The sequence below is a fragment of the Paramisgurnus dabryanus genome, chromosome 7 (genome assembly GCF_030506205.2).
Source record: "Paramisgurnus dabryanus chromosome 7, PD_genome_1.1, whole genome shotgun sequence".
In the NCBI taxonomy this organism is placed as follows: Eukaryota; Metazoa; Chordata; class Actinopteri; order Cypriniformes; family Cobitidae; genus Paramisgurnus; species Paramisgurnus dabryanus.
This window is the reverse complement of record NC_133343.1, coordinates 9,583,645-9,596,819: the sequence shown is the minus strand read 5'-3', so window position 1 is coordinate 9,596,819 and position 13,175 is coordinate 9,583,645. Positions and strand designations below refer to the sequence as shown.

Genomic DNA, 13,175 nt, shown 5'->3' with positions numbered 1-13,175 from the left:
CTGAACTAAGTTTTCTTTCTTGTTTAAGTGAACATAAACAGCTGTTACTCAGTATATTGAAACTTAAAGCAGTCTGTCTTGGGTCTTAAAGGGACAGTAGTCTGCTGCTTTTGTGTCAGAAATGTGTTGATTTCATAACAAATAGATTTACATTTAATACAGATGCATTAAAACAAGATTTTAGTTTTTGTATTTGTCATGTTCTGAATAAAAAGTAGTTTAAAACCATTATTAACTGTCTGGTTTTTACAATTTTCATTCAGGAGCAAAAATCTGCCTTTAAATTTGACAGGAGTAAAGATTTGTTATTTATCATGATAATTATCGATATCGACTGATATGGAAAACATTTTCTCGATAATTTTTTGAGTCATATCGCCCAGCCCTAATGACAGTAGAAACAAGATGTCTTTTATAAAGGATAAAATTTCAGCTTTGATGAAATCGGAGACCTTGAAAGCTGCACATGCATGCGTTAAACACCGATGTCGTGCATCAGCCATAGACATACACGTACATAGATGCCTCATTCAATCACTATGCATATCTCTGAATATACACTAATGGTTTAAAGTTTTGAAACGCTTGTTCTCTATTTATATTTTTTCCACATTAAAATAATAATGAATTCATACAAACTATGGCATAACACAGATGTATGTGCCACAGAAGAAGTAGCATTACAAACCCTATTCCAGGAAATGTCTACAGGAATATGTATATCGCCGTTCTTCAGATTGCTTCAGGTATTTTTATGATAATAAAGAATATTTTGAATGACTTTGTTTAACGAGTGTTGCTTTTTTAACTCTTTCACCGCCATTGACGAGATATCTCGTCAATTAAGAGAAAACGCTTCCCCGCCAATGACGAGATTTTCCGCAATACCGCTATTATCCACCAGGTGGCGCACTTCCGCAACTTATACAACCCGGAAGTAGCGCCTCACATGAAAGAGAAAGAACTCCGTGTATGTTTTAAGATCGCTCTGCATCTGATCTCTATCAAAAGTCCTTCACAAAAATGGAATTATCTCAGCTTTTGCTCAAAATTGGGTGTTTTTGAAGAAACCTACCCATGTTTGAGAGGTGATTACAAGAGAACTAATAAAGGTAGGATGAAACGTTGTTTTTTTTTTTTTGAAAGCAGAGGGTCTGTTCTTTTATCTGAAAATCATGAAAAATGCTGGCGCTGGCTGGCAACTTTTTTTTAAAACGCTGGCGGGGAAAGAGTTAAATGCACGTTATAAACGACTCAGACTCATAATGATTTTAGATTGATAACGGCCAAAACGGCATAGTACACGCACACGCTGGGCATGAAACACAGAATCGTGATGCAGCGATGCAGATTCATTTTAGACAGGCCTTTTTAATGGGACACGCGATATATTGTTACAGCCCTACTCTGGAGTGCCCAAGCACTTTAAAAAGGAGGAAAGTGGGCCAGTCACTTTTCCCACGTGGTTTTAGATGCAAAATGTGAAGCAATTGAGCATATGTGCTTGGCCATTCCGGTGGGTGCTTGAGCTGGGCCACGGAGCACCCACGGTATCGGCTCCTATGTGCGTGTTTATTGTAGCACTTCCATCCGTGAAGCAACACACGGTTCAGGTGAGGAACCTTATTGGTGTTATAATGTTTACTGCTGCACTGAAAACACGTTCTGATGGCTAACTAGTACCATGGATTGATATTTTTTTGCAATCTTGGGTGACCAAGACCATATCAGTTGCCTTTCCTTGCAAATAGCGCACTAGCTCGAAGTCTGCTGGTTGTCTGCTTTTACAAGAACTTGATGATACCCTCTGGGTGAGATTATACTTTATATTTTTCTGTGAAGTGCACACTATCGCTGGTCACACTTCATGACAACCATAACAGCCCTAGTGTGTATTCAACTATTGTGAATATATACTGTTGTGAACTATTCCTTTAACATTGTAATTTAGTATAAAAAAATGAACAAAATGAAACATGCTCCCTGACTCAGTAGTAATTGTGTTCCATTGTGCACATTTAGACTTACAGGAGAAAGCACATCTCCATCAAAGCGGCGTATAGGGTTAGGCTTCCTGCGATAGGCAGGCTCCGGGTGCAGGGCTTTGGCAGCGTGTGTGTGGTTCGAGTTCTGTGGTTGCTTTCGCTTTTTCTTCCTGCTCTCCCTCCTATCCTCCTTCTGCCGAATGCGCATGAGCTGGACTCGCCGCTGCTGACGACTGATCATAACTGATTAAAAGAGAGACAGAGAAAAAGAGACACATTAATTGATTTTGCAGTTATTGATAAAATTAATTCGGTAACACTTTACTTAAAGGGGTGTTCATAAGAATGACATGACACCTTCATAATCATGACATGACACGTGTCATGAAAATGAAGGAGATTTTATGCACATTTATGACAACTGTCATTAAGTGTCATTTGTTCAATTATGTCGTTTTTAATGCAAAGATGACATTGATTGAGATGTCTTTGTTATGACAACTTGACATTAACCAATACATAATAGCTTGGCATGACAACTTGACATTACTAAGACAACATAACTGACCAATTTTTACCAGTGATACAAATGGAATTTGTTATCAAAATGTCATTAAGTGTTAATATTCTGTCATATAGTTTTATAACAGCGTCATGAATATTTTTCTTTACCTCAACTACAGTGATACAAATAGAATTTTTCATTAAAAATTTCATTAAGTGTTAATACTCTTTCAAATAGTTTTATAACAATGGGATGAATTGAACCTTCAGTTCATTATTTTTTTAGTTTCCCCCAGGTGTTTAAGAAAAAATCCAATAATAATACTACTACTACTACTACTAATAATAATAATAATAATAATAATTGGATATTTTATTGCATTTGGAGACCAATTCACCTAAAATTAAATGAAAACAGTACAACAATGGGTTAAGCCATGCAGTGTTGGGTCCATATCGCTGGAAAACCAGTTAATTAAATTAAATTAAATTTATTAAATGTTTTATTAGTTTTTTCTTCTATGTCAGAAAATTTCAGAACCCTCTGCGTGAGGAAGAACACGTTTTGTTAGTTGTCACATTTTTTTTATTGTGCACATACATAAAGAGTATAATCTTTTGATGTGTCTGTTGCATTTTGTTAAGGTATTTAAAATTATTTGACATAATATTAAAACTTATTGACATTTTAATGCAAAGTTCAATTTGTATCACTGTAGTTGAGGTCAAGAACAATATTCATGATATTTTAAGGTACTTAAAACTATTTGACATAGTATTAACACTTAATAACATTTATATGACAATTGAATGTAATGTTAACCCATAACGCTAGGTAGTTTCTTAAGTTTGATAATTATTCTGCAATGTCATGTTTATGACAGATTTATGACAAGTTATGATGTAATGGTTTATGTCAAGTTGTCATAACAAAGGCATCTCAAACAATGTCATCTTTGCATTAAAAATGACATAATTGAACAAATGACACTTAATGACAGTTTTCATAAACGTGCATAAAACTCCTTAATGTTCATGAAACGTATCATGTCATGATTATGAAGGTGTCATGTCAGTCTTTGCACACCCCTTCAAGTAAAGTATATTTCCCATAAATTATCAAATGTGACCCTGTCTGTGAAATCAAAGTGAAAGTCTTATGATCTTATTATGATAGCTTCAAAATATGTTATTTATGGACACAGAGCCTGATCCAACCCACAAAGTGATGCTCTTCACTGCATGATTGTTTCTATGAATGTTAGTCACAGCCGGAGTGCATGCCGACAGACCGGAACCATCTGCTGTGCCGCACACACATACATACATACAACCTTCTCTGAACATGAACAGTGCGTCACATATTCCCACCCAACAAACTCACTCTCCCTGGCTCACCTTTTGTGTGGGAGTATCCCTCCGCTGTCACTCTCCACTGCACCAGTACGCCCAACAGGGCGAGAGCAGGCCATGTTCCCAGGACCACCCACGTTATCCAGCAAACAGGTTCTCGGGGGCCTGTTTTCACTCTCTCGTAAATGTATCTCACTAGAGCAAAGAGCTCAACGAAATAATCTGTGGCTACGACTATCACTGCAGCCCCAAACACGGCCGTCGAGAGCGTGGTAAAGCATCTTTGCCACTGTAGGGTGAGGACGGCGAACAGCATGCCTAGCCCAAGCAGCACGCCCAGGGGCACCCAAACTGATCGCGGGGGGTTGGAAGACAGCTCCTCCATGCCTATCAGGGTCCCGATGGCCACTAGCAAGCCCAGGAGGAGCCCCACCATGAAGAGCCCCACGCTGCGTACCAACATGGTCACCAGGCCACACAGGGTTCCGATACCCAGGCCGATGCCCACGCTGGCCTCTATGGTCAGCTGTGTGTCCAATACCCGCTCCTTGTAACAGAGCAAGAAGATGATCACAGAGCCGAACATCAGACCTGTGAGGAAAAGTACAGCCTTAAAACAGCGGTAACCTGTGAATGAGAAACAGAAAGGTGTTAACAGAATGCGTAAAAGATGTGCGAAAGAAATAATTAATACTGAAACACTGGATATTCATCTACAGTATAGTGCTTGATTTCACAGAACAAGAATAGCGCAGTAGTGAGAAAACACGATTTTAGCAGCAAATTAACACTTTTTGGCTCTGACAGAGGCAAAAAAAAAAAAACTCAAATGTGATTTAACTCCAATGTCACACTTAATGTATCGAGCACGTACAATGTTCTGTAGCTCAGTTGGCAGAGCACTGCATTATATAAGCGCAAAGGTCATAAGTTCGATAACCAGGGACCACATACTGATAAAATATATGAATCTGCAAAATACATAAATTTAAAGGGATAGTTCACTCAAAAATGAAAATTCTGTCTTAATTTACTCACTCTCATGTTTTTACAAACCTGTCTAAATTTCTTTTTTCTGTTTAACACAAAGGAAAATATTTTGAGAAATGTTTGTAAACAAACCGTTCGTGGACCCCATTTACGTCCATAGTATTAATTTTTCCTACTATGGAAGTGAATTGGGTCCAGGAACAGTTACAAACATTTCTCAAAATATCTTCCTTTGTGTTCATCAGAACAAAGAAATGTATACAGGTTTTTAACAACATGAGAGTGAGTAAATGAAGACAGAATTTTCATTTTTAAGTGAACTATCCCTTTAAAATGCAACTCTAAACCATAGTAAGACTTACATAAAGGTTCAATGTGGGACTTTAAGCGACATCTAGCTGTGGGACTGTAAACTGCAACCAACGACTCAGTCCATAGCTCAACCCTTCCTTTTGAAACACATAGTGAAGCCACAGTTGCCGCCAAAGGACAAATGTCTATGACTATTTAGTGACAGGTAGTTAACACGATCTATTGAACAGTTTATCTGTTTAGGGCTACTGAAGAAACATGACGACACAAAATGGTGACTTCAAATGGAAGGGGACCCGTGGTTTATGTAAATAATTAATTTTAAGGTAATAAAACAGTACAGTTCACTTTGTAGGGTCTTTATGCTCCATTGATAATATAGTTGTGTATATTATATTGCATTTACGTCAAGAGGTCCTTCTAAAAGTCCCACATCTTAAATTGAGTGATGGAGAAACTTGAAAAATTACAGCTCAAAGGGGAATAAAGTTAAATATGTTCTCTTATAATGTGTGCCCAGTCTTGAGGGGATTACAGAACAGTTATACAAGCTATGACCTTATTTACAACCTCATCAATATTGATAAAAAAAGAAAAAGAAAAATGCTGTGTGTCTCAATCTGCTCCCTCGTGTGCATGGGCTTTACAGACTGGTAAAGTCTGTAATTATATTATTATATATAACATAACATATCAGCCAAGGGTTAAATTTAAATGTTAACTAGATTTAAATGTTCTAGCGACTTTTTGAGTTAAAAGGAAAAGTAAATAATTTATGTATAAAAAAATTAAGGTTTCTCTTTTCAAAGGTTCTGTTGTGATATTTGAGTTTGTTCATGCAACTTCAGTCTTAAGGTTGAGTCTATACCAAAAGCTAGGCATCAGTTTTCATTTATACTCGTCGTTGTGTAATTGCACGTCGATGTGAACATGCAGATCGCTAGTTGGCCACAGGCGTGTTACAGTATTAAGGCAAAAACCAAAGAAGCAGCTTGTTGTGTATGTTGTTGGAGAAGCATCAGCAGTGATGGAGGTACAGTGGCAACAAAAAGTAGGTGAAACTTTTCTGAATAAATTTGTTATAAAATGTGATCTGATCATTGTCTGATCTTCATCCAAGACAAACATAATGGGCCCTATTTTAACGATCTGAAATGCAAGTGCGAAGCGCAACACGCAAGTGAGTTTGTGGGCGGATCTTTTGTCAGCGGGAGAAATTACTCTTGCGCCGAGCGCAAATCAATAAGGGGTTGGTCTGAAGTAGGTTCATTATTCATAGGTGTGGTTTGGGCGTAACGTCAAATAAACCAATCAGAACGCTATCCAACATTCCCTTTAAACGCAAGGGCGCAAGTTCCATGGCGGGTTGCTATTATTATGACGGATTTACCAGGCGCAGGCCAGGAGCGGTTCACAGCCGAGGAGACCGACGTTCTTGTAAGAGCAGTCAAAGACAGAGAAGTTGTTTTGTATGGGGATGGGAGAAACCCGCCCAAATCAGCGTAGGTTAAACAGGCGTGAGAGGAAATAGCCACAGTCTCATCAGCTGGGATCCCCATCGTTGCGCCAAGCGCTACAATGATGTCAGGAGACCGGGGAATCCCAAGCTTGCCGGCATAAATCGGGCACGCCATGTAACGGGAGGTGGATCTGCCTCTACACAGATCTGCGTCCACCCTCACCGCTGAAAGGGTTTGGGGGCTTTGAAATCGGACCCAAGAAACGCAAGCAAGGTCCAACCCCAAAGTACACTTACAAATCAAGTTCATATACTTTAAGGTTTCTTATGAAAACATTTTAATAATTATTTACATAAAATAAACGTAATACAGCCACACAACAAACTTATGAAAATATTTTAATCGTTATTTGCATGAGAATTTTTTAACGCAGCCACACAATAAATAAAAACTATCACCACAATGCTCACCACTATGATTTCCCTTATCTCGTGTATTAATATTTTTTAGTGTAACAATTTATGATTTGCAAAAATAACTGTTGCATCTGTGTAGATAAGATAAGTAAAGTGTGTGCGCGTTGTGCACGCTATACATTATGATCAAGCATGCGCCCTTAAAATAGCATAATGAACAACGCGCAACACGCAACTGACTTTAAACTTTTTTTTTGGTCAGTGGCTCAATTGTTTTTTGAAACTGCAAAATAACATCAGGGATGGTTTGCGCCGGAACACGCCTCTTTTTTGCGCTGAACCGTCCAGGGAGCGCAAGTTCATTCCCTAGTTTGCCAACGTGCGTCTGTGGAGGGAAAAACCCGCTGTGCGGCGGAGCAAAATAAGAATGATACAATTGCGCTGGGTGCAAGATAGGGCCTAATGTGTCTAAAAATAATAACACCAAAAATTGTGATCTTTCATGTCTTTTTGAGAACCAAAAAAAAAAAAAAAAAAAAACTTATATTGCTTGTGGAAAAAGTATGTGAACCCTTGAGTTAATAAAAGCTAACTGGAGTCAGGTTTTAGCACACCTGGAGTCTCATTAAGATAATACGTATGGAGGTGTGGACTACAGCTACTTTGACTGATAAAAAACCCTCAAACATTTGAAGTTTGCTCTGCACAAGAAGAACATGCTTATGTGAGCCATGCCTTGCCAAAAAGAGCTTTCAGAGGAGCTACGATCAAGAATTGTTGCTTTACAAAAGCTGGAAAGCTTGAAAGGGTTAGAAAGTTATTTCTAAAGACTTTAGAAATTCACCAGTCTACAGGCAAACAATCTACAAATGGAGACGTTTTGGGACTGTTGCTACTTTACCAAAAAGTGGGCGCCCAGTCAAAATTACACCAAGAGCACAATGAAGACTCATCAATGAGGTAAAGATACAACCCCACATGACAGCCAAAGATTTAAAGGCATCATTGGAACTTGCAAACATCTTTGTTCATGAGTCTACAATACGTAAAACACTGAACAAGCAGGGTATCCACGGCAGGACACCACGAAAAATGCTACTGCCTACTTAAAAAAACATTGCTGCACGCCTGAAGTTTGCAGAAGAGCACATTGACACTCCACAGCGGTACTGGCAAAATGTTTTGTGGACTGATGAAACTAACATTGAACTATTTGGAAAAAACACACAGTGCTACATTTGGCGTAGAAAGGGCACGCATATCATTATGAAAACACTGTCACAACTTTAAAGCATGGTGGAGGCTTGGGCCTTCTTTGCTGCATGAGGGCCAGCTTGCATTCATTGAGAGGTATCAGATAAGTATATCAGACAATTCTTTAGGATAATGTGAGAATGTCTGTATGTCAGCTGAAATGGTGGGTGATGCAACAGGACAATGACCCAAAACACCAAAGCAAGTCCACAACAGAATGGCTTTAGAAAAACAAAACCTGCCTTTTATTGTGGCCAAGTCAGGACCTAGATCTCAACCCAACATATGCTATGGGTTATCTTGAAGAAGGCCGAGCTAAAGCAGTTCTGTCAGAAAGAATGGGATTAAAATTTCCTCCTCAACATTGTGCAGCTCTGATCCACAGCTACAGGAAGTGCATGGTTGAGGTTATTGCTGCCAAGGGAAGGTCAACCAGTTATTCATTTTAAGGGTTCAGTTACTTTTCCACAGCCATTTTGAATGAGAGATTTATTTAGAAAACCATGAAATTCCAAAAAGGTTCACATACTTTTTCTGGCCACTGTACATAGACAGTGAATTTGGTTGCAGCTTGAGTTTAGATATACGAGGAAATGCAATGCAGATTTTTTTTAACCGGATGAAGGGGTTCTAGCAGACCAAGCACAGCACTTGCGGTCCGCATAGAATTGACTGGTTGTTACATTTTTGGAGAGGTGCATCAGGCTACGCAAAGCTAAGCACCACCTACAGCGTAGTTCAGACACTGAAGTACAAATCAAGCTTTATGCTAGGTTTTAGACCCAAAAATTTCGTATTTCGTATATTCTCCACCTCAAACACGGAAGTAAACATCTGAAATGGCAAATACAGTTGGATATCCGACCTATGAACTCAGGGCAGATCAATCAACCCCGACCCCAGAGGTACGTCATATGACATCATATGGCACAGGAACATGAAATTCTTTTGCCGTCTCATGGTGAAATGCTGTGGTAATCATGTGAATGTGACGTGTGATTGACTGGATTGCACCGAGGTTGGAGGTGGAACATTTAACTGGGATGTTTCATACTCTGGCTCCGTGTGGAACATGGCAATAAAACTTCAGAAAATGTCTCATGATTTTTCCAGTAAGGAAACATAGTGAGCGGCAACATAGTGCTTGCTGGTTTTTGCATTACATTTGGGGGAACAAACATTCCAGTGATAAGACAGCCCATAAAATTGCTGATTCTTTGATCAGTGTCCTAAATACTGTACAAGGGAGCTGATGAGATCAACGGACTCAGCATAAAATCTTGATCTATCATTACTATTTCTAATACAGAAACTTTACTTCACAACTACAAGCTGTTACAATAAAATATTGAAAATGTGTCTTGGTAATCTATAAATAAACATTGTATGCAGGAAATTGATAAGCATAAAAACATGGAAAAAGACTCACCAAAGAAGCAATAGATGATTCCAAAAAGACAGCACATCGAACAGACAACTGAGGGAACCACCTCATAATGTTGCCCTGCCCCATCGTTACAGGGGCCCAAGTGCTCTGATCCAGCTTCTTTTGGGGAAGGGGCCAGCTTAAAAGCTAGGGTCTGCAAGGAGGACGTCATGGTGACAGTAATGCGCTGGATGGAGCTAACAGATTATAGGGAGGGGAGAAGCCGCAGGAAGTGGGAGGTGTCGGGACACACCCACAATCAGGGCACACCTCCCATCAACATGAATCTACCTGAAAGAAAGAAAAAATTAAATTAACGTATTGTCAGAGACGAAAAACTGTTAACAAACACTTCATGTGCACTGAGAGACAACAAGTAAAAAAAACACATGCATTAAAAACACTCTCTTGCAGTTCTATAAGATTCAAGATTCAGGTTTTACAAGTTTAAAAATTAAATGACACAAATGAGGCTTCGCCCACAACACAAGCATAGAAGACAGTGCTGTTTGTGCTTTATTTGTCCCGCTCTTATTATTTTCCAACTCACTTCCTTCCCTTCCACTGCTTGTTCAGTCATGCCCCTCTGCTTTGTTTTCTTGTGTGGTTTTCTCAGTACTTAAGAACAGTAAAACTGTTCTGTGGTCAGATATTCTTTAAACTTTTCAATGGCCACTTCTGTGACGGTTATTTATAGGAAGAACACAGGAGATCATCAGCATGTTTTTTCTTTCTTTTTCTTTTTGTTCAGCTTCTACAGTATGTCCGGAAAGTATTCATAGCTCTTCACTTTTCCCAAAGTAAGTTTATTCCAAATTTATTCCATAATAGATTAAATGCATTATTTATAGAATTCTACAAACAATACCCCATAATGACAACACAAAAAAGTTAGTCTGAAATCTTTGCAAATTTATGAAAAAAATATAAAAGCTGCAAGCAGAAATGGAAGGGCCACCCCACCCGATGGCTTTAGGAAAGCAGTAAACAATGGGGATATGAATTTAAGTGGGTAATTATAGGAAGAATATGGTAGGTATTTTGATGGTATTTTTCTGCTGTTGGCAGCAGGTGGCGCAATTACTAAAACTGAATAGTGGCACATAAATGCCTTAATTCTTTGACCCTTTTAAAATATTAGTTAAGGCACAGACTGAACACTGTGGGATGGTTCCCCGGACAGGGATTATCTTAAGCCAGGACTAGGCCTTAGTTTTAATAGGAAATATCTCTAGTTTTAACAAACATGCCTTACTAAAACATTTCTTGTGTGCATTTTGAGGCAAAACTTAAAAAAGTTAAAGTTGTTTCCAATTTGGACAGCTCTTACATTTATTTTAGGACTAGTCTAATCCCTGTCCGGGAAACCACCCCTGAATGTTTAAATTACTGCAAAACATGCCTGTTCATGTGGCCTACAGGTGGCGCTATGACTGTAACTGAATATTGCCATGTTGATGAATGTGTGTGTTTTAGAACTTCGCCATGTTGACACCAATGTACAAAGACAACATGATGGCATATAAATATTAAATAATTTGTTGGTGTTCTGCTGAAGAACGACACTCATATACATCCGGGATGGCATGAGGAGGAGTAAATTATGAGAGAATTTGTAATTCTCACTTGAAATGGTTTCAAGTTATTCAGGATGAAGACCTTATAAAAGAGATTATTAAAACATTTTTCTGTAAAGCTGCTTTGAAACGATGTGCATTGTAAATGCAAAATGGACTAGACTTGCTTTCGACAGCCCCTTTTGAAAATGACAGAATTCCTGCCAGTTCCCAACTCCAACAGGAACAGAAAGATCCATATGGAGGCACAGGCATTATTTTGTTCCCTTCAATATACATTGATAGATCATTCAATCCAACAACAATGACTTTTTACTTCCTCTTTTTGAACACAACAATGGAAAGCTGCAACCTTTTTCAGCTGTGTGGGCCAGATTGACCAATAGGAACACATAGCAACAGATCAGGAACCAATCAGAACAGTTCAAGCTTATGGGGATCATTTAGGTGTTGCTGGAGCATCACCACCCCACTCCAACCTGAGGAATGAAAATAAACAAAATGTATACATTTAAATACCCTTTATGTTCATACACACACAATGCATCTAGTGTAGTCATGCGTCATATAGCCTATGGTCACATACTGACGTCTAAGGAGCCTGACAGCCAGTATGTGTGTGCATGACAAAATGCGTTTAGGACGGTGAAGCCTAGCTGACCGGACTGTATTTTAATAAGCAGAATGAATTTGAGAAGTGAGGGAAACAGGCTGCATGAAAGTAAAGTGGGTCCATGGGAAATGTCTGTAAAGAATGCTGCAGGCCATCACACTGGCTCTGGTCCAAACAGGTTTTCAAGCTCCCCAGGTTGGGATTTTCAGGTAAAAATATCACTGAAGAACATTTATTCCATTCAGGTTACATTGAAATCAAAAGTCCAAAACAAATTAGGGGTTGGGGTTTCATTTGAGGCAATACTATCCTTCTAAAATTCATACACTAGATGGTAATGTACATAGTGCATAATGTACACTATATCATTTGGGAAAAAAACTCATGTCTTTCTAAGCATATAATTCAACAATGAATTGTAAAAGTAAACAAATGTCATTGTAAAACTTTGTTTTCAATCTGCCATTGAGCTCTGGTGTCAGAAATGAGCTTAAACTCACAGACCTGACCTGACATAGACTTGACCACATGCAAACAGACCACACCCTATCTTATCGGTCATGCTAATATCCTGTCATCTGTAGTGTGACGTCTCGCCCAGTGGGGCAGACACTGGTTACCTCAGTAACGTAATCTGACACAGCTGTTGGGATATCTGGCTTCAATTTATCCCATTGTTTGTGTTTGCCTTCTCTTCTCTCTGGGCCCTCACTGTATTTGGATCCTTTTCTCTTCCTGCTCTACTGTAAATCGTTCTCTCTCTTCAATTTTCCATCTGGACGGCTTTTTACTTTGAACTTCTTTCCATTAAATCTGAGGACCTTGTCTTGTCTTCAATAACTTTAGTGGATTTGTTCTCCCCATGTCACTCAGGGTGTACTCACATTATGTGAATCGTACTGTACCAGAGTACGTTTGACCCCAAAGAACGGTTCGTTTGGCTAGTGTGATCGATCCGTACTATAACAGGGTGTAATTTACAGAGGTGGTTTTGGGTACGGTTCACTTGACTCGGGGGTGGTCAGCTGTAACTAGCTGGGTTTCCATTACCCCGATTTTATGCAAATTTTAAGGTATCACATAAGAAACGAGTGCTGAAAATGACACATTTCGAATAATAAAAAAAACCCTGCTTAATTCGCAAAAAAAAAGGTGGTTTTTGACTTATGCTCCTAATATGCTTAAGGGTCATTTAATGTCATACGCCAAACACTCTGCACACACAGCTAGCATAATTTCAAAAACCTAATAAGCCATTAACTGATAATTATGATGAAGTCCATCA

The 13,175-nt window shown here is 38.9% G+C and overlaps 1 protein-coding gene across 2 annotated transcripts in view; it reads right to left on the bottom strand.

Moving 5' to 3' along the window:
* The window catches only part of tmem198ab (transmembrane protein 198ab), a 28,216-nt gene that overhangs the window by 2,358 nt on the left and 12,683 nt on the right, over positions 1-13,175 (bottom strand). Inside the window, exons 2-4 of one of the 2 annotated variants that reach the window (XM_065240102.2) lie at positions 9,704-9,987; positions 3,888-4,469; positions 2,029-2,228 (exon numbers count right to left, since the gene is read on the bottom strand). In XM_065240102.2, coding sequence (XP_065096174.1) covers positions 2,029-2,228; positions 3,888-4,469; positions 9,704-9,872 — 951 coding nt within the window. In that variant the 5' untranslated portion in view covers positions 9,873-9,987. Of the gene's footprint in view, positions 1-2,028; positions 2,229-3,887; positions 4,470-9,703; positions 9,992-13,175 lie in introns of both variants that reach the window. The other variant, XM_065240101.2, reaches the window with a different exon arrangement.